This window comes from Geotrypetes seraphini, chromosome 3, assembly GCF_902459505.1.
Source record: "Geotrypetes seraphini chromosome 3, aGeoSer1.1, whole genome shotgun sequence".
NCBI lineage: Eukaryota > Metazoa > Chordata > Amphibia > Gymnophiona > Dermophiidae > Geotrypetes > Geotrypetes seraphini.
In genome coordinates, this window is record NC_047086.1 from 183,477,572 (window position 1) to 183,504,682 (window position 27,111).

At 41.3% G+C, this 27,111-nt stretch overlaps 2 protein-coding genes across 2 annotated transcripts; both read right to left on the reverse strand.

The window, feature by feature from the left end:
- Positions 1–3,767: 3,767 nt before the first annotated feature.
- On the reverse strand, positions 3,768–4,712 carry LOC117357213 (olfactory receptor 5F1-like). Its single transcript, XM_033937585.1, has one exon. It carries the CDS (start codon positions 4,710–4,712, stop codon positions 3,768–3,770), a length of 945 nt encoding a protein of 314 aa, XP_033793476.1.
- A 20,232-nt stretch (positions 4,713–24,944) lies between these two features.
- On the reverse strand, positions 24,945–25,889 carry LOC117357214 (olfactory receptor 6C4-like). The gene has a single exon (XM_033937586.1). The coding sequence runs from the start codon at positions 25,887–25,889 to the stop codon at positions 24,945–24,947; it is 945 nt and encodes a 314-aa protein (XP_033793477.1).
- Between the last annotated feature and the right edge of the window lie 1,222 nt (positions 25,890–27,111).

Consider the following 27,111-nt stretch of genomic DNA (forward strand, 5'->3'; position numbering starts at 1 on the left):
GTGTTTTCTGACATACCATTTTGAATGTATTTCCTGTATGGTGATTCAGCTAGGAAATCTCGTTGTTCCTGCACAACTGTGCCTGATTGTTACAGCAACGTTTAGAGGGAGACGTTTGCCTGATTTTGAACTCTGAATAAGGCTGTGATTCTTATGTGTTCTGGACTGTTTGATAAAAGCATTACTTACCTGAATATTGCTGCTCTGGTGAAGAGGACTGTATTTCTTGACTGATGAAAGTCCAGAAGCAGGGGAGTGTACACAAGGCAGTGCTGACCAAGATTCAACTGCCTGATTATATTATTTTGGACCTTTTTGGATTTCATGCAATATCAGTTTATTTTGCACTACAAGGCTGTTGCCTGTATTTTGATTTATTCAACCAGTGGGTGAAATAAAGTTTATGTTTATTTTCCATTTCTGACTAATTCCTTTGTACCTTGCATGCTTGTAAGTTTTAGAATGTGCCTGTTTTAAAGACCTGAAGGATCCCTTAGTGGAAAGGGTTTAAGCTTTGGTCACGTTCCCAGGTGCTCGCTGCGCCTTACAGGAGCCCGGGTTGTGACACTCTGGAAATCCTGGCAGGTCTACTCCAAAACTTCTGTTTGCATGCTTAGTAGGGAAGGAAGGAGATTACCAGAAAATCAAAAGAAAATATATATAAGCAAAACGTTATTCTTTCTTTTTATTTAGGAAATACGCCTAATCAGCTATGTCAAAACTGGGCAGTGCAGAGGTGGTCCAGGGAAAAGCAGGGAGTTTTGTGGGTGTCAGCTATGTTCAGTGCAGGTGGTTCTCCTTTCATCACTTAGTTAAGTAGATGCCAGCACTGAATATCCATTAGCACCTGCATAACTTCTGGGTCATGGTCTGACCTCACCATCTCCTGATTCAGACCCCAGACCTCCTTGAAAACTCCCTTCCCTGTTTTAAAAACACCTCTGATTTTTTATCTGACCACTTCCTAAATCCAAGGGCCACCCAAACTTGTTCACTACCCAACCCTCCCATAGACACCTCTTTTTCCTTGGAACTTACCCAGAAGTAGTCCCTTATGGTCTAGTAGGCTAGTTAAAGAGTAGTCCCCTTTCACTTTCACATTTTTTGACTGTGGGTTCATAAATAGTGACAGTGACCGTCGTGGTAGTACCAGGGTGACTACTGCTAGGGGTCAGCACCACCATTTGTGAACCAAAGTTAAGGGCGATCAGGTGGTTTTAATAGAGGAGAGGAAGAGCTGCCACATGAACTGCTTAGGCAACTTATGCAACACCTTATATGAAGGTTCTGGCTGAAAATTAGCCAGGACCTAAATAAGTGCCAATGGCCAGCAGATGTCCGGTTATAAATGTATATTCATTGCTTATGCATATTTGGGTTTAATTTTGCCAGTGACAGTGAGCATTATGAAAACTGCCAGTTATCACTGGCTGAATATTGACTGGATGGGGTTCAAGAGGTTACAATATAATACGATACAATGCAATACTACACTTAATATTCCATAATTACCACCTAAAATGTTCAATCTGAATTACAATAAGAAGTAAACAGACAAAATCTAGAGAAATACAAATTTTTTTTTTAAACCCTTCAAGGTTAATCTCTTAAAAATTTACTAAATAGGGTTTTAACTTCTTTCTAAAACTCATACAGTTTGTTTCCTGTTTAGTTTCCTGTTTGGTAAGAAATCAAGAGGGAGAGAATTCATTTATATTTGATATGTACAACAGAAGGAAAAAAGAGATTCAGTTGATGCTCTGAATGAAGGCATCTGTCGGATGAAAGAAAGAAAACCACCTACATTAACCCTGTCTTTTACTAAGGTGTATGCTAAATGGACACATTAGCATTTAGTGCGCGCTAAATCAGCTAGCGTGCCTTAGTAAAAGAGGGGGTACATGAGCAATATTGAATATAAATGTACATAATTTGAACACACATGTCTCTTAGTAACTAATGTTCTCAATAATGGAGATGATTCTTCCCATCTGCTTACATGGCATATTAATCTAGCTGAAGTTTTGCAATGTCTTTAATCTCCTTCGTAACCTTTAAGGGCAACCCACAAAAAGCATATTACAATAGCATGGACAACTAGACTAAAATGAATACAAGAAATATATACAGTATTCAAATCCTCAAAGTTGTTTCAATTTCCAGGAACTTTTCTTACTTAGTTAACATGAGCTTTGAAAGGCAAAATAGGTTCAATAACAACTTCTTCAGTACTGGTTCATTTGGGAGATGGTCCTCGATGAAAGAACATTATTTGAGAGAGGTGGGATCTCTTGTCAATAATGACCTATATGTTTGCAACAACTCACTTTGACTAGGTATATTTATGAGTCCATTAATGGGATATATAAAGAATCCTTGAGCCATAAGTGAAATGAGCCCACAGCTGAAGCAGGTGAAAACTCTTGCAATTAATGAACTTGAGGAACTGGCCTTTCTTTCATCTGTCTTTTAATTATATAGCATGCTTATGCTCACTTGGTTTCCAGGCTATGAGATAACTTCAAATATGGTTGCAATTAGCCATAACAATGTTTATAGAGATTATGTATAGGTTCTCACAGATCTTTATGGTATATTAAGAAAGATGGTTTATTTATAAAAAAAAAAAAAAATGGAGGGCAATTTTCAAAAAGGACATTGGATGTTTCCCGCAAAACAAACAAATTTGGAGGCACAGAAATGTCCATTTTTGCTACTAGACATCCAAAAATGATTTTTTTTTTTTTTAATCGCCTATTTGAACATCATGGCCAACAGGATGAAAAAAGGACATCCAACCTTAGGATGCCTAACATTATACCCCGTTCTTGGCCACAGAAATGTCCATATCCAGAATGTCCAAACCCAGATCATTTGGACATGGGAGGTGCCATCATTGTAATGGACTGGCCACAGAGACATGCCAACTGAGCAGTGGGACACCTTAAAGGACATTGCTGTGAACTTCACCTAAACTCAGAGACATGACAACTGAGCAATGGGACACCTTAAAGGACATTGCTGTGAACTTCACATAAAGAGTGCCAGATGTACATTTCACAATAACCCCTTTATAATTTATAGTGAGCCTTCCAAAACCTACTATTCCCACTTGTCTACCAACCCATAACGGCTACAGGTGGTACCTACAGTATAGTAGAGTAGGGTTTTGGTGGCCACACACATTCCACCATAAATATAGTGATTAGAGTAGCTTATGGGCCTGGCTCTTTCTCTCTATGATTCACTAGCCCACCCACCAGGTTGCTTAAGACACCTGTGTGATGTTCTACTAGGATTTCCCATATCAAGTGCTGCTTTCTAGATACAGGCATAAACTGTTTCATTCAGATCTTTGTGTGGTGGGAGGGGGGTTAGTGACCACTGGGGAAGTGTTGGGGAGTTATTACTTAATCCCTCCAGTGGTCATCTGGTTAGGGTACCTTTGTGGAACTTAGATGCTTCTAAAACAGGTCTAACACGAAACGTATAAGTTCTATCTAGGACATCCTGGGAAAGGTTCAATTATCGCTGCAAGATGTCCAAGTCTAACTTGCCCAAAACCCACCCATAACACAACTCCAAACATGCCCCTTGGAACTCTGGATACACAGCGCGTAAAATGCCTCACTAGATGTCCAGAAAGTTGGCTTCAAAAATCGGCACTTGGCGTCACAACAATTAAGACATGCAAGTGCTGAGTTATGATGATTTTTGGATATCTTTATTTTTTGATTATGAGCCCCACCAGATAACAAGATATAGTGTTAAGTGATTCTCATACCATTGTTCGTGCCTATGAGTTTAGACAGGGCTTTATTCACCTCTTTGTTCCTTAAGCTATAAATAATGGGGTTTAACATTGGAATCAGAGCTGTGTATAAAAGGGAGAACAGTTTATCTTGTTTTGGTGAATACATTGAAGGTGGTCTTAAATATATGCATATGAGTGTCCCATAGAATAGCATAACAATGGTAAGGTGGGAGGAACAGGTGGAGAAGGCTTTGTTTCTTCCTTTTGCAGAATGCATTTTTAGGATGCTGGAAATTATGTAGATGTAGGATGTCAGAGTTAATCCAAACGGAGCTACTACCACAAACATCCCTTCAATTAATACTAGAATTTCAAAGTTCAACAAATAACTGCAGGAGAGTTTCATCAGCACTGTAAGATCACAGAAAAAATGATTAATCTCATTACTCCTACAGAATGAAAACAGAGATGTCATGATGGTTTGGGGCATTGCTTCAACAAAGCCAAGTATCCAAGAAACTGATGCAAGAAGGACACAGACTCTCCTGTTCATGATGAGCACATAATGTAAAGGGTTACAGATTGCAACATAACGATCATAGGCCATGGCAGCAAGGAGTAAGATTTCTGTAGCTGTGAGAGACATGAAAAAGTAGAGCTGTACTATACACACAGAAAAAGAAATTAACATATTCCCTGTCAATAGACCTTTCAGTAGTGTAGAGAGAGTGACAGAGGAGTTACAGATATCCAAGAAGGATAAGTTACTGAGGAAGAAGTACATGGGTTTTTGCAGGTGAGTGTCAGTGCACATTAACATTAAAAACATCAAATTTCCAAGCACAGAGATCAGGAAGATCAGGAAAACTGTGATAGAAATGAAGAGCTGCAGGTGAGGATAGTCAGAAAATCCCAGGAGAATGAATTCTGTAACTGTGGATCCGTTTTCCTTTTTCATTCTTTCAATGTTCTTAATCTGCATTTGAAAGCAGAGAAATATTGGCACTATAAGTGAAATAACAATTGTTGATACATAATAGATAATGCTAATATCAAAATGTCACTGAACATGCAGAGTCCCATTTTAAATAAAATATCCCATGACCTTAAGTTCAATGTGGTTAGAAAAATTACATAATAACAGCGGAAGAAAACGTTGGGGCTCTAATCAACTAAAAATTTTTAAAAAAGATAAGGGGGTAATAATAATTTACACATTATTATTACCAAATTCCTACTACTAGAGAAGGAACAAAAACCATCCCTAACAGAACTGGAAGTAAACGCAACCAAATATCCAATACAGAGCACTCTCAAAATTCTAGGAATACAATTAGACAGATGCTGCACAATGCAGACACAAATCCACAAAATCATACAAAAAGCATTCTTCACCATGCGAAACCTAAGAAAAATAAGAAAATTCCTTACCAAAGAACACTACAAGCTCATTGTACAATCCCTCATACTTAGTACCTTAGATTACTGCAACAGCCTCTATCTACCTTGCCCAAATAACATGATAAAACAACTACAGACCGTTCAAAACACAGCCATCAGACTCATCTACTCACTTAGCAAATTTGACCACATCACTCCCGCCTATGTAGACGCGCACTGGCTTCCGATAAAAGCAAGAACTCAATTCAAATTCTATTGTCTACTATTTAAAGTAACCCATGGTACTGCCCCCAGCTACCTAAACAACCGCCTACACCGCTACCACTCACCCAGATCAAGGAGAACTCAGAACCTATTCACCTTCCCCCCTCATAATGGTACCCGACGTAAGAAACTTTACGACAGCCTTCTGGCGACACAGGCAGCGAAAATTGACCCCACCATCACCAAACTGATGATCGAAACAACAGACATCAAAGTGTTTCGAAAAGAAATCAAAACAGTTCTATTCAAAAAACACGTCCTTACTTACTAATCTCCTCCCACTCGTACATGCTTTCTCCCCCGTGAACAACACACTAGTCAATTCCTCGAATCATACCTACCAAAAAATATCCAGACCGCTAAACAAGCATCTACCACATGTATCCAATAAACTTATCCCTTCAATGTTAGGTAACCCTCTTGAGTTACCCGAATCTTCAGATATCCTCTAATTTGTAACTCTCCACTGTATCATGTAATGTACCTGAATCTTTGTTATATAATTCTCTCGGTAATGTCCAGATATCTTCTAATTTGTAATCCGCTTAGAACCGCAAGGCACAAGTGGAATAGAAATCACTAATGTAATGTAATGTAATGTAATGTAATAATTTTAAAAAAAAACATCTAAAAAGTGTCCTATGTGGCTACTTGGACGATCAAAAAGCCTGATTGTCCAAGTACCCATAACCAAAGCTGGTTTTTAGACGTATCTAAAACCAACTTAGGCCTTTCCCCTGCCTCTAAACGCGCAGAGAGTAAAGAGGTGTGTTTAGAGGAGGATAAAAGGCGGGCAGTGGGCGGGAGGTGGGCCGACCTACACCTAGGCGTACAACAGGTATAACCAATACAGTTTAGTCGGCACCTAGACCTTTTTCACTTAAACAAAATAAAACCAGGTTTAAGTGCCGAAAAACAGGCCGCTGAGCTGATGGCCGTTGGCGCCATCAGTTCAGCGGCCCAGCAACCTAACCATCGCGGCAGGAGAGATGACTCATCTCCCCTACCGCGATGCCATCACTCTTCTACCCGAACTGTCGCGACCCGCGGCAGTTCGGGTAGAGGAGTGATGACATCGCGGTAGGGGAGATGAGGCATTTCTCCTGCCGCGATGCATCACTCCCCCCCACACAACATCGGGGTAAGAGGGAGCTCAAGCCCTCTTGCCCCAGCCAAATGCGGCACCCCCGACATATCGGGGCAAGAGGGAGCTCAAGCCCTCTTGCCCCCCCCCGACGCCCCGAATCCATCGGGGTAAGAGGGAGCCCAAGCCCTCTTGCCCCGCCGATCGTGCCCCCCCCCCCCGACTCGTTCGGGCCAGGAGGAAGCCCAAGCCCTCCTGGTCTAGCCGATCCTCTACCCGCACCCCCCACTACATTACGGGCAGGCCCAGGTGCCTTAGGCCCCACCAGTAGGCGGGGCTTTGGTTAGGCTGGGCAAATCCGGCCCCATTCGTCGGAGGACTGCCTGCTGGACGGACAGGTTTGGCCAACTTACCTAAAGGTATGGGGAAGGGGGGTGAGGGTTGGGGGTTCGTGGGGTGGGCTTGGGGGTCGCGGGTCAGCTGGGAGGGGGACCGATTGGGGGTTCTGGGGGGCGGATGTTGGGGGAGAGGGGTTCGGCGAGGGCAGGAGGGCCTGGGATCCCTCCTGCCCATAATGTAGTGGGGGGGTGGGGGTAGAGGATCGGCTGGACCAGGAGGGCTTGGGCTCCCTCCTGGCCCGAACGAGTCGGGGAGTCGGGGGGACAAGAGGGTTTGGGCTCCCTCTTGCCTCGATGGAGTTGGTGAGTCGGGGGGGCAAGAGGGCTTGGGCTCCCTCTTGCCCCGATGGAGTCAGTGAGTTGGGGGGGCAAGAGGGCTTGGGCTCCCTCTTGCTCCGATATGTCGGGGGTGCCGCGGTTGGCTGGGGCAAGAGGGCTTGAGCTCCCTCTTGCCCCGATGTTGTCGTGAGGGGGGGGGGGGGTCACGGTTTAACATGGCAGGAGGGCTTGGGCACCCTCCTGCCTGGATCATTGTGGGGGGGGGGGGATTGTGTAACTGGTGTTGTTTTTGACAGACACTGGTTACAGAATCCAGCTTTTAGGCGAAAGACTGGCTCCTCCTTCGCCTAAAAGCCCTTCTGTTGGACATTTGTGGCCTAGGCGTGTTTTTGTTTCATTATGGCTAAAAAGTGTAGACGTGCTGTGGGGGTACTTTTAGACGTAGTGGAGATTGGGCGTTTAGGCAGAGGAAGGCCATAATCAAAACATGGACGTTTGTTTTGGTTATGGACACTTTCCCTGCTTCTGGGTTGAACGTTTAGGGACTTAGGCCAAAAGGGGACTTAGACGCTTTTTTTGATTTTGCCCCTCCACGTCTTTAATTGTTTTCTGAAATTTTCATAGGAGTACGATATAGGCAACAGCGGTCAGAAATCCTTATCATGGAAAGCTGCTTGAAATGAAAGCATATGATTGTGATATTTCTTGCCTTTATATCCCTTGACAGAAGGAAAAACAAAGAGGGTATGCAAATTTCTACTATTTTGGGATGCTACTAGAAATCTATCGGCTAAATAAAGAGGAGCTGACAGTGCTAAGCTGTGTGTATCTTCTCAGAATCTTTGTAAAACTAGTTAATGGTTATGCAGCAATATCAGCTGTTAAATATGCCAGTTTTAGAGTAACAGATTGCACATATATTGTAGTCAGGACAGAGGGAAGCTATAGAAACTAAAAGGCCTTTAATTTTCAAAATATGCAGGTAATCCTCAGTGATACAGGCCCCATCATTGATGTGTGTCCATGCATCCCAGATCCCTGTAATGAGGCCTACATTCTGGGACAGTCCAGCATTAATGACCACTTTGAGAGCAAAATCAGTTGGATGGCTTTTAAGTAAACAATCATCTCTTACACGTACCCAGGACTTTATTGTTCTACTTTTCTATTCACAGACCCCTCTGTGAGAAGGAAGGACCTAGACAATCTCAGGAAAGCCTACCAACCTCATACAACAGCATCCCCCTGCTCCCTTTATCTTTTCTACCTTCACCACCATATATGACAAATAACAGAGCAGAAATAATTTATTGTTCACAATCAGATGAATGAATGATTAAGAAGAGTCAACCTGAATTGAAACCAAAGGATAAACAATTGATAACTGCAACCCTGGAAAGTGGATTCCAGATGAGATAGTTCATGGCAAGCATAGAAAAAAACATCATTGGATCCTATAAAAAGAAAGTTCTGATCATAGAAAATTTCTGTACAGAAAGGTACAAAAACCTGGCATATATAGGTAACTTTGAGAATATTACATCACTGCTGTGCTGAAAAAACTCTGTGAGCATGACCCTAGGACTAGGGTAGGCAATTCCGGTCCTCGAGCGCCGGAACCTCCTTGAGATGCAAATCTATCTCATGCATATTTATTGTGGATATGCTGAAAACCTGACCTGGCTCCGGCTCTCGAGGACCAGAATTGCATATCCCTAACCTAGGAGAATTCTGGAAAATGAAGAGGTTATGATCAGTGGTGTACCTGGTAGTGGCATACCTGGGACCAAGCATCCCTCTCCTCTAGGCAGTGTGTGTGGGGTGAAGGGGGTGCATAGAACGATCATGGAGCTGCGGCCCACATGCACATAGCCATCAACTCTGCTGGTACCCTGTCCCGGAACAGGAAACTGATGTCAGAGGGGGTTGGGCCAGAAGAGCTGATGGCTGTGCTTATGTGGACTGCAGATCTGTGACTCTCCTCCCCCCTCCCCCCACTTTGCCACCGGAGAGCCTGCCTTCTTTCCAGTACTCCCTGCATCGAGAGAGGAGCGTGGGAGCCCTGCTCCGCCCCCTCCCGACACAGAGGAGCCGACTTTTGGACAAACTTTGCCACCGGAGAGCCTGCCTTCTTTCCAGTACTCCCTGCATCGAGAGAGGAGCGTGGGAGCCCTGCTCCGCCCCCCTCCCGACACAGAGGAGCCGACTTTTGGACAAACTTTGCCACCGGAGAGCCTGCCTTCTTTCCAGTACTCCCTGCATCGAGAGAGGAGCGTGGGAGCCTAACATAACATTTAACATAACATAACATAACAGAAAACTAACATAACATTTAACACAGGAAGGAACTACAACAACCAGCAGACATGAAGCTTTTATTGATCCTATTGATCTATCTATTAAGCAATAACATTAGGGACGTTATCTCACTCTATCCAAAACCTTACTCCGTTCACTACCCTGACACACCCATTAGGCTGCTAACTAACCAACAGGAAGAAAGAATAAATCATATTAAAATAATCACAAGCAACAGTAGACCTCACCGCACCCTCAAAAAAAGGACAAGGGAAATAAAACCCATCAAAATCACTACACACACCTCAACCATCACTACTACCTCTGTTCCCTGCGCCTACCTCAACACCAGATCAGTAAGGAACAAAGCTTTCTTAATCAAAGATTGGATCATCAGCAAGAAGTTAGCCTGCCTCTTTCTAACGGAAACATGGCTACTGTCAGAAGAGGATCCAATACTTAATGACCTAATACCAGATAACTACAAAATTCACATGTTAAATCGTGAAGACAGAAGAGGGGGAGGACTGGCTGTCATCCTTAAGGAAGAACTTGAACTTGAATTAACAGACTCCAAGATAACCAACCAATTAGAAACACTAGCATGCAAAATTAGTAACAAGGATCTAGAAGAGTACCTCTCCTGCATTCTATTTTACGTCCCGCCAAAAAGCTGGTCAAAGGCCAGAGAGGACTTCTACGAATTCATCTTACATAACTCAATTACCCCGTCTTATAATATTATAGCAGGAGACATAAACCTACACTTAGAGAACGAGGACAATCCTGACACAAAAGATTTTAAAAACTTCCTATCCTCACTCAACTACAATCTCCCTTCATCCACACAAACTCATGAGAAAGGCCATCAGTTAGACTTGGTATCTATGTCCTCAAAAGAAATCCTAAATCCCACTATTTCTATATCCGATGGCTTCTGGTACCACGACATCTGGTCCGATCACTTCACCTACTACTTTAACTTAATCTGGAATCAACCAAAAGAAAAAACTCACCCAAAGATAAAAATAAAAGAACATCTCACAAGGGGCCACATCAACCCAGAAGAATACTGGGCACACTACAAATCGCGCGAGGAGATAAATGAAGGGGATGAGTTCTGGGAACAGTGGACAAAAACAAGCACATCCATCTTAGATAAAATAGCCCCTAAACGAAACAGAACAAAACGCTCAAATAAATATAATAAATGGTTCGACTCAGAACTATTAAAAATGAAACAATCAGTAAGACAACTAGAAAGGATCTGGAATAAAACGGGAGAAATACCAGACCGGAACAATTGGAGATCCAACATAAAGGACTACAAACAACTGATAAAAGAAAAACGAAAAACATTCTACTCGTCCAAAATACACACATCCAACACGAGTTCAAAAGGAATCAACACTAAAGAACTGTTTAACCTGGACACAAATTTATTTGATACCACACGCCACAATCAATCCATGCACGACACAAAACTCCCATCAGCAGACGATCTAGCACAACACTTTGACTCAAAAATTGTGAACCTAAGGAACACGTGCCCAACAAAAAACACACATGCACATCAAATAGCCAACAAACATGAAAATGAAATACCAGTGGATATGTTTTGGAACTCATTTCAAGATCTAGAATGGAATAACTTCATAAAACTCTATAACAAATATACTAAATCACACTGCATTCTAGATCCCTGTCCCTGAAAGCAGCTCCTTTAGACTTTAAACTAACACTATGGAGCTGTATGACCAATAAGTTCAAAAACGGAAAATTCCTAACGAATAACGGTCACATTATAATCACCCCAATTCCAAAAAATCGCAAACATTCCCTAACATCAGTAACCAACTACAGACCGGTAGCGTCCATTCCATTCTTCGTAAAAATAATGGAAGGTTTAGTACATACCCAATTGATGGACTACCTTGATCAGTTTTCTCTACTACACGAAACCCAGTCCGGCTTCAGACCTCTGTTTAGCACTGAGACGGTGATAGCAGTGATCCTAGAACACTTACGCAACCTATTCACCAAGGGCCATAACGCCTTAATCATGCAATTTGACATGAGCTCGGCCTTCGACTTGGTGGACCACAAAAAATTACTACAATGTTTAGACGCAATCGGCATTGGAGGTGAGGTACTTGACTGGTTCCGAGGATTCCTTACGGCCCGCACCTATCAGGTACGCTTCAACGGCAACCTCTCTAAAACATGGAGAAACCCATCAGGCGTTCCACAGGGGTCCCCATTATCCCCTCTACTCTTCAACGTCTATATATCATCACTAGGCATGCAGCTGGCCCAGCGAGGTATAAAAGTATTCAGTTACGCGGATGGCTTTACAATCATTATCCCGTTTATTACGTCTCCCTCCGAAATCACCCCCACAGCAACAGAAGCGCTAAACCTGATGGAACAATGGACCACAGAATTCAAACTCAAGCTCAATTCAGATAAAACTAAATTCTTTATAGCCTCGCCACACCCACATATCACGACAAAATCACTACGCATTAACAAACTCAACTACCCTATTCAACCAACAATGAAGGTTCTGGGGGTAATACTGGACCAAGGTCTAACTATGAAAGACCATGTAGACTCCCTAGTCAGAAAAGGATTTTTTACTCTCTGGAAACTTAGGTCCATTAGAGCATACTTCGACACCTCAGCATTCAGAATTCTGGTACAATCCCTAATACTAAGCCACCTTGATTATTGCAACATTACCCATCTGGCAATCTCTAGGAAGCAAATGCAGAGATTACAACTTACACAAAATGCAGCAGTCAGGTTGATCTTCGGGTTGAAGAAGTCCGATCACATAACCCCTTCCTACCGACTCCTGCACTGGCTGCCAATGGAGGCTCGCACAAAGTTCAAGCTAGGATGTCTCTGCTTTAAGGTATTATCAGGCCTAGCCCCTAAATATATAATAGACCTCTTCTCATTCCCAACTAACAGACATGAGAGAAGCACACACCTGAAATTCGTTTTCCCACCGGCTAGAGGATGCAGATATAAGAGACATCATCAACAACTTCTATCGTACCAAGCAGCCTTATGGGGCAAAGACCTAGGAAAACTAATCACACACTCAAACAACTATAGCGAATTTAGGAAACACCTAAAAACATACCTGTTCTTGAATTACATAGGTAACGAATAAGGTCAATAGCCCCCTTCGTAATTCCACCCACATCTGATCTTGCAAACTGCTAACCTCTAATCTCTAAACTATGAATGTTCCAATCAATTTATGAAACTTTTCTAACTCATTGTAAATAGCACGGAACTTCCCGGTCCGGCAGTATATAAACTGTTGTTATTATTAATGTTGTTAATATCAGATGTTCACTGTTATACTCTGTAATTTGCTGTCTGTACAGTTTCACCTCATTGTAAACCGCCTAGAAGTCGCAAGATTATTGGCGGTATATAAGAATAAAGTTATTATTATTATTATTATCACCTACGATGAAATGTCCCACCCTTGGTATGCTAAAGGTTATAATAACCTGGCATATCCCTAGTGGAGCTACACAGAACTCACAGAAACCTTGATGAGCAATTGGGATTATCTCCTTTGAGGTAAAACAAATTTTGATGAATACAGTTAAGGACGTGAAATTCACCTACTTTCTGTCTTGTTATATATCATCCTGAAGATGAAGAAAAGTTGTTACCTTCATTAATAGTTTCTTCAAGAAAAAGGAAACTGGTACAAATGGAGATTCTCATTTGTTTTATTGTTTGAATATGAGGGCAAAAGCCATTGAAAAAGAGAGCTGGGAAATTGCTTGGAAATGGTAGAAGAGCAGGACAATGAAGGCAGCAGGACTTGGGCAGTACATTTTAAAAAGAGTGGGAGTGTATGGCGCAGTGGTTAGAGCTGTAGCCTTAGCACCCTGAGGTTGTGGGTTCAAATCCCTCACTTCTCCTTGTGACCCAGTAATCCCCTCATTGCCTTAGGTACGCTAGATAGCATTTATGCCCACCGGGACAGATAGGGAAATATGATAAAGCACCTGAATGTAAACCACATGGAGGGGCATAATCAAAATAAACATCTAAGTCCGCTGTGGGCCTAAGTTGCTAGTTGCCCAAAGTTGGCAGTGTCAAAAGTCCATTCCTGAAAAATACATCCAAAATATTTTTCTTTTTTGAAAATTGTCTAAGTATATGTCCAACCTTTTGGTCAGCCAGCCCGCTACGTCTTCTATCTTTATCCCCCATTCTCGTCCAAAAATTCATCCAAGTCAAAAATGTCTAGAACAAGACCTTTTGGACATGGGAGGGGCCAGAAAAGTGATGCACTGGACACCCAGACATGGCAACACAGTAGTGGGACACTGCTGTGACATTCACAAAAAGGGTGCCATATACACATCTCATCATAACTCCCTTATAGGTCATGATGAGTCCCCTAAAACCTACTAGAGTCACCTGTCTACAACCTCAATAGTCCCAGACTACTTAAGCCACCTCTGTGCAGCTCTACTAGGCTTTCTTATGCCAGGTGCTGATATTCTGGAGGCAGATATGTAAAGTGTTTTTTTTATGATTTTTATGGCCGGGGGGGGGTCAGTGATCAATGGGGGAGCGTGTGGGGGTCTGTACTGCTTGGCACTTAGACCTGGTTTTCCATCGCCTAAGTCACAACGTGCAAGTTCTGTCTAGGCAGCCTCGTTAAACTTTAGGTTATACTTGCAGTACGACTAAGTCTAGGTTGGCCCACATCCCGCCATCACCACTCCCCCTAAAATATCCCTTTTAGCTCTGGGAGTACAGCAGCACTGAAAGGGCCTAAGTTGTTTTGAGATATTTCTAAAACCCAGTTCGATTATCGGTACTTGGACGACTTGTTTTACTGATCGTCCAAGTGCTGATTTAGGCCCGTTATTAGATGTATTTCCATTTTGATTATGAGCCCCCTAGGATATAGCTCCCTAGGATATAAATAAATAACTATATACGCGTGCGTGTGTGTGTATATATATATATATATACATATATATATATATATACACTTGCAAAAATATATATATATATAATATATATACACATGAGTATATATACGTTGAATACACAGTTAAGCTCTGGAATTCATTGCCAAAGAATATGGAAAAAGCAGTTGGCGTAGCTAGATTTAGAAAAGGTTTCGTCACATTCCTGAAGGACAGTTCCTGGGTATAAGCAGTATGAAATTTATCTATTCATTGAATAAAAGGCATGCAGAATGGACAGTTATAGAGAGGTGAGAAGCAGTTTGATACCCTTCAAGTTTATTGGAAGTGTAGCACATGGAACTTTCAGGGCAGGAGTGAAGAGACTTCTGTTCCCTGAAATGACCTGTTAGTCTCAGTCCTAAGGTCATCAAGCAGTCACAGTATCTGATACAATCCACACTTCACTTCTCAAGTGATCACTAACCCAATTGCTACTGTTCACCTCACTATGATTAATAGTAGTGTAAGAACAGGAAAGTTTTTGGACTCATGGAAGCTTGCCATCGTTTGGCCCAAGATTAAAGATACCAAAACTTATCATAGTAATTATCATCCTGTTGCCAACCTTCCTTTATAGCCAAAGTTGCAGAAACTGTTTACTCCCAACTACAAAATGTTATTAAAAATGTAACATTCTTCATCTACATCAGACAGCTTTTTGGCAATGCCACAGTACTGAAACGACCTTACTTGGTCTGATCACCTTTATCTATAAGGCTTTTGATCAGTTTAAGAGCATAATCATGAAAGCCTTACATGTAAACAGCTGCCTTTGATCTAATTGATCATCATCTTCTCGAACATTTATATGAAATAGGACTTACAGTGACTGTCCTAAACTGGTTTTGCTTTTACCTTATACAGCTCGATCTTATACATTTCCAAAACTCCCCTTTTGATCCTGGCTCTGGAGTCCCACTGGGCTCAATACTGTCACTCACCTTATTCAATATTTTCTAGCTCCATTACTGACATTGGCACAATCACTTGGCTTTGCAATATACATTTATGCAGATAACATCCAAATTCTACACACTATGTACACTTGCACCATCAATGAATTCATTAAAATAAAGAGCAATCTCATTCATATTATAAACTAGCTTACACAGAATAACTTTAAACTAAACCCAACCAAGTCCAAATCCATTATTTTAATTCCATCTTTGTTTTCCATTCATTTCCTGATAATTATAATTACTAACATTCTATTTGCTTTCTTAGCTGCAGTTGCACATTGAGCTGAGGGTTTCAACTGTGACAAACCTAGGGCCAAGTCAAGGTTTGCCCCATGGAAAGACAGGGTTTTACCTAAGCCCCATTGTAAGAGGGCAGACCAAGTGAGTGCTGGGTCTCCAGGTAATACTGACTGGCCCTGGGAGAGCATGGACCTGGCTGAGATGAGCCAGAGTCTGCCTGGTAGGAGTCCTGTCCCTTTAAGGCAGAGGGCTGTTAGAAGCAAGAGAAAGAAACCTACTAGGGGAATGCCTGAGTCTGATTTCCCACCCTAGTTTAGGGGGCATGGCTTATAGCTCTTGAAAAGCCAGCTCAGATTACAGAGAGAGGAGAGACAGGATCACGGGAAGCAAAGCTACCAGAGCCTCATAGACCAGGAAGCTGCAGACCGGGAAGGAAGCTGGAGTCAGGGCAAGGAGAACTGGTCTGAGCAGAGACAATTCAGGAGCCCAGCTAAAGTCCAGCATGAGGGCCCTTCCAGAGATTTTCCTGCTGACTGGGATATGCAAGAGGCAAGTGAATTACCTCCCTGTCTAGGGTCAGAGTCTCTCCCACAACCTGAAGCTATGGAAATCAGTGCAGGCATATCAGAGTGGCAGGAACCAGCTGAAGCTGGAGGAGGGAAATTTCATGGTGACTGCAGAAAGTATTTCTTCACCGAAAGGTCGATCATTGGAATGAACTCCCGCTGCAGGTGATTGAGGCCAGCAGTATGTCAGATTTTAAAATTAAATGGGATATTCACGTGGGATCTCTAAGGGGGTAAAGTCAGGGGGGTGAGTCATTAGAGTGGGCAGACTTGATGGGCCGTGGCCCTTTTCTGCTGTCATTTTCTATGTTTCTATGTTTCTAAGCTATGTGTTTGTGGGTTTACTGTGTGTGTCAGCACCATCCTGTATTTGGAGTAAAACTTACTGAACAGTGGAAACGTTTTGAATTTGGTGTCAGTATCCTGTTGCTCTCAGGGTGTACTGCGTGCAGCTGAGACTGTTCAGTGCAGTTCACACGGCTGCTGCAAACAGAGCTGGAGTTGCAAGCTGGAAGTTAAAACTTTCCTGTGAATCTGCAATAGGCTATCCTTTATCTCCTAAGGAACTGCTAAACTCTGTTGGTCTCCAACCTAAGACCGTTAATGGATGGTATGAGCCAAGTTAATGAAAACTACTGTGCCTACCTTAAATTGAAACTTGCTAACTTATTTTGAGTTTTGCTGCTTCTTTGCTTTCTATCTTTTTGTCCATGCCAGTGCTTCAAACTGGAGGTTGGGGATTTATAAAAATATTTGTTTCTGCAAAGACTATTTCCAGAGCATAAAACCCTGGGCTATTGCTTGAATGTATTTACAGATTCCTTCTTGTGGAATGTACAAGAGCTATAACCAAAGGATTGAAATGTATCTGGCCGGTGGCCTGAATAAAACCTTTATTTTTGTTTCAAAGCCATTCTGACTGTGTGTTTGTTTTGGAGAGTCTGCATCTCTTACTATTACCTTAACTGTTAGGCAGTTGCCTAGTGTGGATGAAAGTCCTGAGGGGAACCCTCAAGCTACAGAGGGCATGCTGGGGAGTACATTGTCACGGCCCAAACACACTAACCAAACCGGTTAGGTGCCTACGGGTGACACAACGTATCCTCAGCAATGACACCTAGATCCTTTTCCTGGGCAGTGACTCCTAACACAGAACCCAGCATCACATAGCTATAGTTCGGGTTCCTCTTTCCCACATACATCACTTTGCACTTGCTCACAGTAAACGTCACCTGCCATTTTGACGGCCAGTCTTCCATTCTCACAAGGTCCTCTTGCGATTTAACAATTTTGAACAACTTTGTGTCATCAATAAATCTAATTATCTCACTAGTTATTCCCATCTCTAGATCATTGATGAATATGTTAAAAAGCAGCAGTCCTAGCACAGACCTCTGGGAACCCCCACTATTTACCCTTCTCCATTGAGACTATTGATCATTTAAACCTACTATCTGTTTTCTGTTTTTCAACCAGCTCTTAATCCATAATAGGATATTACCTCCTATTCCACGACTTTCTAATTTCATCAGAAGTGTTTCATGAGGTACTTTGTCAACTGCCTTTTGAAAATCCAAATACACAATATCAACCAGTTCACCTTTATCCACAGCTATTCGGTTACTAGGTAATCTACATATTAAATAATCATGTAACTCCTTTATACAGTATTTTAAATTTCATTGTTGGCCAATAGAATATAGAATTAAGTTTAAGATTTCGATGTTAGTACATAAAGCTCTATTCGAGCTGCAACCGTCATATCTTTTGACTTTGGTATTATTTTATTCTGTCTATTATTAAGATCATTGAATGACAACAGACTAGCTTTACCCCGCATTTCGAAGGCTCATTTGGCATCAACTCAGAAAGGAGCATAATTTTTTTATTTGGTTCCAATTTTATGATTTTATGGAATAGTTTACCATTTTTTTTTTTAGCTCAAAAATTATTATTGAGTTTAGTAGATGAAGTACAATAAATGTTAACAAGGCAAGAAACATTTAACATAATATCACTGAATGTCAAGGGCCTTAATAATGTTATTAAAAGGAAGAAAATTTTGTCCTACCTAAGCTCATCACAACCGGACATTATACTACTACAGAAAACCCACCTAAGTTCTACAGAGGCTAATAAATTTTAAAAGACGTCTAAAAGCCCTTTATTTTCAACTAGTTTTCCCTTGCTCAGCTAACTGAATTCCTGTGTTATGACTTCTATTATGAAGTATTTATATTGAGTATGCAGTATATTTTAATCTTGTGGGGTTTTTCTTTTTCTTTTCTTTCCTTTTTTTAATGGCGCTCTTTTAATCATGTATGATTATATTGTAAACTGTTTTGATCTCATTTGTAACCTAAGCGGTATATTAAGAGAGTTTTTAGCACAATAAACATGTTTATTCACTCCTTCAAAGAAATGCAGTAGATTGGTGAGGCAAGATTTCCCATAACTAAATCCATAACTTAGGGGCTCATGTAGTAACCAGTGTCATATATCTATGGGATGAAAATGAGTTCCTGCTTCATAACAGCCCAGATAAATGTCATGAAAAGTTACTACGTATTTCAAAAATATAATCATGTTACTCCCTCTTAGAAGACATACATTGGCTTCCTGTCGCACAAGAAATTACATACAAAATGTTACTTCTAGTTTTCAAGGTACTACATTCTGACGAACCCCCATATCTAGCACAACTACTTACACTGTATGCTCCATCTAGGATCCTTAAAACAGACAATCAGAACCAACTTTTAATCCCCATATATCATGAAATTGTCCGTGAACATATCTGCCATTCCATTTTATCAGTACAAGATTCTGAACTTTGTAATTCTCTTCTGGTGTGAAGGCATCAGACACCATTGGGACGGTTTAAATCTGATCTTAAAACATTCCTAGCTATAGATGCTTATTCATAATTTCTTCAATACTTTTCCTTTTGGCTCCCTTTGAGGATGTATGGCCTTCCACTATGGCCTTCCACTATGGGCTCCTTTTACTAAGCCGCATTAGCGGCTTTGGCGCACGCAACTTTTAATCACGCGCTAACCCCTGCGCTAACCGAAAAACTACCGCCTGCTCAAGAGGAGGCGGTATCGGCTAGCGCGGCCGGCGTTTTAGCGCACGCTATTACACGTGTTAAACCGCTAATGCGCCTTTGTAAAAGGAGCCCTATGTGTTCACCCTTCCCACTATACCATCATAATTTTGCAGTTCTAACCCCTCCTTCTCACTGTCATGTTTATGTCAAACTATTTTCACGAAACCGCTCTTCCCTTATCCTGATTAGATTGTAAGATGCCTAGAAGGTATATCCAATGGGTGGAGTAGTAAATCCTAATAAACTTGAAACTTAAATCAAAGAATTACCTCAGAACATAATATAACAAATATCATAAGAGCTTTAACTTTCTGATCTAGACCAATGACATCTCCAAGTCTCACTAGGGGAATAGACTGTATCTCTCTCCATACCATATCAAAAATAATATGATACCATACATACTTTCTCAAATAAACAAATGCATAGTTTACTTCTTGGACTGACTTACTCTTTGTACGCATAGGACAGACAGTTGCTTTTTCTCAAAGACTTAGACTATGAATCAGCCTTGTTAAAAAAGACAGCAAAATGCCTCTGAGACCCGACTGCTACACCATGGGGGAAATCCTTACTAGAACTCAGGTGACGTACAATTATACTTGTTTATTTTTAGTATTTTTAAAAATAAGTTAGAGTTGACAGTGCTAGACTCTAGAGCTTACTCCTTAACTTCATTATTAGCAGTTCTGTTGCCTCTGAGTATTTGATTCTTTTAATAGCTAAAATTATGTTGTGATCATTTTACTCCTTGTCCCATAGAATAAATACAAGCCTGAGCGTACCCTGTGTATTGATCATCTACTATATTAGAACTAACACAGGTGTCATTCTGACCCCTAATAAAATTAGATTGTTTACCTTAATTAACCACCTAACTGTTCTTTTTATTGAGCAGCAGTAGAGCGTTTTACCACAGGCCGGTGAGGTAGAAGCGCTGACATACTACCACTGCTTGATAAAATGATCCCTAAGTGAAATTGGAGAAAGATAGGATAGAGTTTTATGTGGTCTGATTTGTCTGGTTAACTTAGGCGGTTAAGTGCCACTGAATATCATTGGATAGCTGTGCACAAGTGATTTACCGTATATACTCACATATAGGATGAGATTTTTGGGCTGAAAAAATGGCCCAAAAATGGGGGGTCTCGTTCTATATTCAGGTCATCCTCCAGTGACCACCCGACACCCTCTCGGACTTCCTGCAGGCCCGCTTTTAGGCCGGGACAGGCGGGATCCCTCCCGTCTCCTGTCTCTGCCAACATTAACAATTATCACCCTTCCTCCCTCCCTCGCGTACCTTTTCCCTGGTGGTCCAGCATGTATCCCACATTGAACCCCTCCTGCCGATTTCAAAGGTAGTAGACAGAGGCGCACCCAGGCCAACACGCAGGAGTGAGCTTTTCGTGCCCCTGGCTGGCCCTGCACCACTCCTTAATAGGCTGTTGCGAGAGCCGCGAATCCCGCGAGAAGCGGCAGCAGCCTATCAAGGAGTAGTGCAGGGCCGGCCGGAGGCATGAAAAGCTCGCTCCTGCATGCTGGCCTGGGTGTGCCGCTGGTTACCACCTTCAAAATCGCTCAGGAGGGATTCAACAAAGGATTCACGCTGGACCACCAAGGAAAAGGTACACGAGAGAGGGAGGGTGGTAATTGTTAGTGTCGGCCGGGACAGGAGACAGGAGGGATCCTTCCTGACCTGGCCTACCACTAGGTGGTTTCATTTAAGGGGAAGGGTTAATCTGCTGGCTGGGTTGGAGGGCAGAGGGGAGTTTGGGACAATCAAGCTATTGTAACATCACTGATAAGGTTGGCTCTTTTTAGTGGGAAGAGGGTACAGGGAAGGAAGGTGGGACAGGGTATAGAGCCTGGTAGGGAGGGGGGGTCAGTGTTCAGAGCCTGGCAGGGAATGGGACTGAGTGCAGAGCCTTGCAGGGCAGGGAGGGAAGGGGGATGGGTGCAGAACTTGGAAGGGAGGGGTCTGAGTACAGAACATAGCATGGGAGGGTGTGAGGGAAGGGACACTGGGTGCAGATCCTGGCAGGGCATGGCACTTAAATATTAAGCCCCCGTATTATATTCGAGTCAACCATTTTTCTTCATTTTGGGGGGAAAAATGGGGGTCTCGACTTATATTCAGATTGACATATATTCGAGTATATACGGTAACTGATCAAGAGCCTCTTCTGCTTGTTAAATCACTTTGAATGTCAACTCTCTAAGAGCACAAGCATCGTGAGAACAGTGAAGAGAGGTTCTACCACTAGAGAAAAAAAAAAGTAAGTTCCTGCACATTTCTTTATGACATCATGATGATCAAGCATGGAGATTGCACCCTCACTTTTACCGAGGAAAGGTCAACCAAAATATTCTGTTACTACTGGGCACTCTCAATTCAGATGAGTATCTTCTTTCTGTCAGTTGATGTTGACAAGTCGTTAGCTTTTTACAAGAAGACAAAATCAGGGATGAAAACTTTGGATTAAATGGTTCAAAGTATTCAATGGAACTGGAAGTACCAGATGATCATTCCAGGTTTTCCATAATGTACTTGATCTGGCTGCAGTCAATGCAACAATGCTGTACAATACTGTTACTGAAGATAAGTTAACACAACTTTATTCTTAATTAGCTTTGGAGCTTTTACAACATCACATCTGCTCGAGAAAAATAGGCCAGAGGCACTTGTTGATCAAGAAGGCCCTATGGAGAACCACAAATGACACAAGTGCTAGATTGTTATATGTAATGGAAATAAAACTCTGTAGGTTTGTGGAGCCTGAGTGTGGGAAGTATGCCACAGAAGCTGAGAAGCACTATGTCTTTGTGGAATGCATTCTAAAATAACTGAAATTTATAGAATGACTTTCATTTTAGGAACACCTTTTGATTTTTAGTTCCATTAGTTAAATTAATCATATTTCATTTCTCCCAATTTCCATAATTGTTTACAAAATGAATTATCAATGAGTTATAATGAATAAACATTGAGTGAGCTTAAGCATCCCTACATGTCTCCCTCAACCTTGACAGACGCCTATGGTATAGGTAGCCTGCCTCAGGGTGGCTGGTTAGACAATGGTAGGACACCTACTGCTGCCTACAATCAGGAAGCTACTTATAGAATTTGGCCCTTTCTATCTCTATCATCTCCTCCCTCCCACCTTTCCATAATAATAATAATAATAATTGTGTTACTGCTGTTGGAGTTATATCAAGTCTCAAGTAAAAATCATAGGTACAACAATTTACTGCATGCTGTATTTGTTAAGGAATTCCAAAAGGGTTCCCATGTAGCTTGCAATGTTCTGCCTGCAGATGAATCCAAATCCTGCACCATCTTTGATCATTGCTGATTTCCACTGTGTCAATGAAGGCAGGTCAGTGTCCAATCATTTAGTAGTATAACTTTGTCCACAAGCAAGCAGGTTTTCTTCAAAAAAACCTCACGTTCCTTTTGGCACAAGTACTATAATGTGTAACTTTGAAAATACAATTTTTAGAGAAATACATTGAGCATGACATAATTGAGATATATGAGCCAAAATCTGTTTCCAAAATCTTTTGTTTTTACACAGGTATAAAACATATGTCCTAATGAAGCCTTCATGGGTTAGTATTTAGGGCAGTTAGAATCTGGTCTAAGCCACATCTGTGTTGCCTGTTTAGGAGATGAAAACAACAATGAAGGAGACAAGATGATACCCAACCGGTTTTCGCTGGATTTGCTGCCAGCCATTATTTTGGTGTTTTTAAAGAGGTTTTATTGCAAAACTTGGACATATGGATTTACACATCCATTGTTTTATTATTTAATATCAAGACTCCTGAGGTGGGCCTTCTTGGGCTGATACATGATCATGTCGAGTCAGTTTTATAATAAAAGGATTGAGCACCATCTGGTCTCCTTCGTTGTTGTGAAGGCAGTTTCTCCTGTTTATCTTCTGCCTGTTTAGGAGAAACATGTAGTTTCATCACCGTCTTATAACTTAGCTCCCAAAGAGGTACTGATAAACCCATTTGACACAGATTTTAAATATGTTTTGATGTTATCATTCAAGATTATCACTCCTAAATCACAGGTCCACTGTTGGCTAGAAAATTAATAAACATAATCCAACAACATTTCCTGCAAAAATTTATGATGATATCGCAATGGAGTTGGTTGTGCATGCAAACATAAGACTTCTTTCAAAGTTTCCAAAGTGCCCATAATTAAATCAGGTTTTGGTCATGAAAGAACGTAATGACATAATTTCCAATAAGCAATAATCTTGTGATTTAAGTCTAAGCTCCCTTTTTAAGTCTGAAAAAATATTTCATGAAGCCATCTGCCCCCAGAACCTGGTGTATATATACTAGTGTATGAGATGCCCTCTGCTTAAAATTTGCCAACATCAGACCAGGTGGGAAACTGGGATTGCTACAGATATATAGAAAAGGAGTGACAACCAACTTTGCTTTAATAATATACACAACCACCCAGTGGTGTAGTAAAGGGTGGTCTGCCCCGGGTGCTGTCTTGCTTAGGGCGCTGGAACCCCTCCTCCTCTTCACCTTCCCTTCTCACCTCTCCCTCTGCCACACATGCGCACATGTGGCAGGAGGGTGGGGAACAGGGTGGGAGAGGGTCACCAACCCCCGGGCGCCACTCACCCTCACTACGCTACTGCAACCACCTCCAGGCTAAGCGAATGGGAGGATAAACCAGATAGTCAGTTAACAATGTAAGAATCTAATAGGGGCATGAAGCAAGGAACTAAAATGATATAGAGACAGCATATGAGTCTGCCCTTATGTAAAGGAGAAATGTGCGATACCTCCATACCAGTCACTAATACGTCTGACTTAGCTGACATGCCATGACCATTAAGCAAATATTAAGCAACCCCAATCCTCCCTTATCTTGGGATAACTTAACTCTTGTATAAGATAGTCTAGGTTTTTTTCCTTTGCCATAAATATGCATGTATTAGATGTATAATAATTTTATGTGTATCCCTAGAAATAGTTACTAGTAAATATGTATCCCTAGAAATAGTTAAATAATTTTATGTGTATCCCTAGAAATAAAGACAGCAAGTATAGGAAAGCAACAACATATTATACAGTGAAGTTTGCCCTACCAAAGTTAGTGGATATACTTGCAAGATCTTCAAGCGTTGGTCCATCTATGTCAACCTAGGGGAAATATTCAGTTGATAAAGATCAGACAAATCATCAGGTACCCATACCCCCGAGGGCTTAATGGCTTTTTCTGCCCATGTGAGTGGAAAATTTACCCTCCACAGCCTAGGTATAATTGAGTCAAGTGGCAGAACCTCAAATATCTGTCCATAAGGCCTTAAGCACCAACAGCGTTGAAATCGCAGAGGGAATCGCAGATTTGCCTAAGGTTAATTGAAAAAGATTCAGAGTGCCTTAGAGCAGGGCATTAACCCGTCCTTCCCTATTCACTGTATCACGTTACTCCCCAGCCATGAAAATTTTTAAGAATATGTAGGGGGTTCACAAAGATCTCCTTTATTTTATATCATGAGATATGGTTTATTTACAAAAGCATTAGATATAGTGTTAACTGATACTCATTCTATAGTTTGTACCTATGAGTTTAATCAGGGATTGTTTCACTTCTTTATTTCTTAAGCTATAAATAATGGGGTTTAACATGGGGATTAGAGCTGTGTATAAAAGGGAAAACAGTTTGTCTTGCTTTGGTGAATACATTGAAGATGGTCTCATATACAGACATATGATAGTACCATAGAATAGAATAACAACGATGAGGTGAGAGGAACAAGTGGAGAAGGCTTTGTGTCTCCCTTTTGCAGAATGCATTTTCAAGATGCTGGAAACTATGTAGACGTATGATGTCACAGTTAATCCAGAGGGAATAACTGCCAAGAACATCCCTTCAATTAATATCAAAATTTCCAAGTTCAACACATCACTACAGTGGAGTTTCATCAGTGCTGCGGGATCACAGAAAAAATGATTAATCTTATTACTCCTACAGAATGAGAACTGAGACATTATGATGGTTTGGGGTATTGTTACAACAAAACCAAGCATCCAACAAGCAGATACCGCAAGGATACAGACTCTCCTGTTCATGATGAGCACATAATGTAAAGGGTTGCAGATTGCAACATAACGATCGTAGGCCATGGCGGTGAGAAGGAGAAGTTCTATAGCTGTGAGTGATACAAAAAAGTAGAACTGTGTCATACACACAGAAAAAGAAATGAACATATTCCCTGTCAGTAGACTTCTCAGTAGTGTAGAGAGTGTGTCAGAGGTGTTATAGATATCGAGGAAAGCCAGGTTGCTGAGGAAGAAGTACATGGGTTTTTGCAAGTGAGGGTCGGCACACACTAGCATTAAAAACATAAAATTTCCCAGAACAGAGATCAGGAAGATCAGGAAAACTGTGACAGAAATGAGGAGCTGCAGATGAGGATAGTCAGAAAATCCCAGGAGAATGAACACTGTAACAATGGTTCTGTTTTCCTTCCCCATTCAATTAATGTTAATCTGCATTTGAAAGAAAAGAAATTTTGTCATTATAATAGAGAGAGCAATTGCTGCAAAGCAGAGAATGCCTAAAGATATCCCACAGACACTGAAGTAAGACACCAATAAACTATAATATATAGGGCTCCTTTTACTAAGCTGCATTAGGGCTTTAACGCGCGTTACAATGCCGCGCACTAGACATTAACGCCAGCATTGAGCTGGCGTTAGTTTTTCCACGTAGCGTATGGTGTAGCGCGCAGTAATTTCCTGCATGCGCTAAAAACGCTAGTGCACCTTAGTAAAAGGAGCCCTTAGTGTTATAATGTGCTCATAGAAGGAATTTTTAACAAGAAACGAATATGAGGTAACAAACCAATTGGTCAGCTTATTTTCTAATCATAGCATGCTATTTTTTTTAACATGCCACCCATGCATCAACAGTGTATCAAAAATATAAAAAAAATATATAACTTATATTATAATAGATTTGTAAAGTATGTGAACTTGGCCCTTGTTAAAAATTCCTTCTATGGATCTTATTCCTTCTTTGAATAAAATATACTACCTTCCACTAAAAACCAGGTTACAACGGTGGAAGAAGAAAAAAAATTCAAACCCCACAACTGGATATAAATAACATATCAGCAATTTTGGAGGAGTCTATTTCGGACTCCTCAATAAGAATGACACTTCTGGCTTCTTTTATTTTTCAGCAGGACTTGTACTCCTTTATGAAATTGTACTTTTGTTTGTCAAAAGAATTATTTTATGGAAAAGAGATATGTGTTTTCCAGGATGTAACCAAGGTTACCCAGGAAAAAAGGAAACTTTTCTTGTCTATGAGACAGAAGACCAAGGGCTTCTTTTACTAAGGTGCGCTAGCGGTTTTAGCGCGCGCTTAGCGTATGCTACAATACCGCACACGCTAAATGCTAACGCCTCCATAAAGCTTGCGTTAGTATTTTTCATTTAGCGCGTGGCTAGTCACGCTAAAATCACTAGCACACCTTAGTAAAAGCAGCCCCAAGGCTCTGGGGATGTCTTTCTTATTAGTTTACCCTTGTAGATGTATAGTTAAGTATGCTCAAGTTAAATATGTCTTTTTTTCAGCCGGAGCAGCTAAGATCATTTTTGGAGCTAAAGAAAATTGCTGTTGGTTAATGGTGTTTAAAAAGGGAAAACGTATGCAGATTATGCTATAGCCTTTCATTGTATTTTCCTTTTC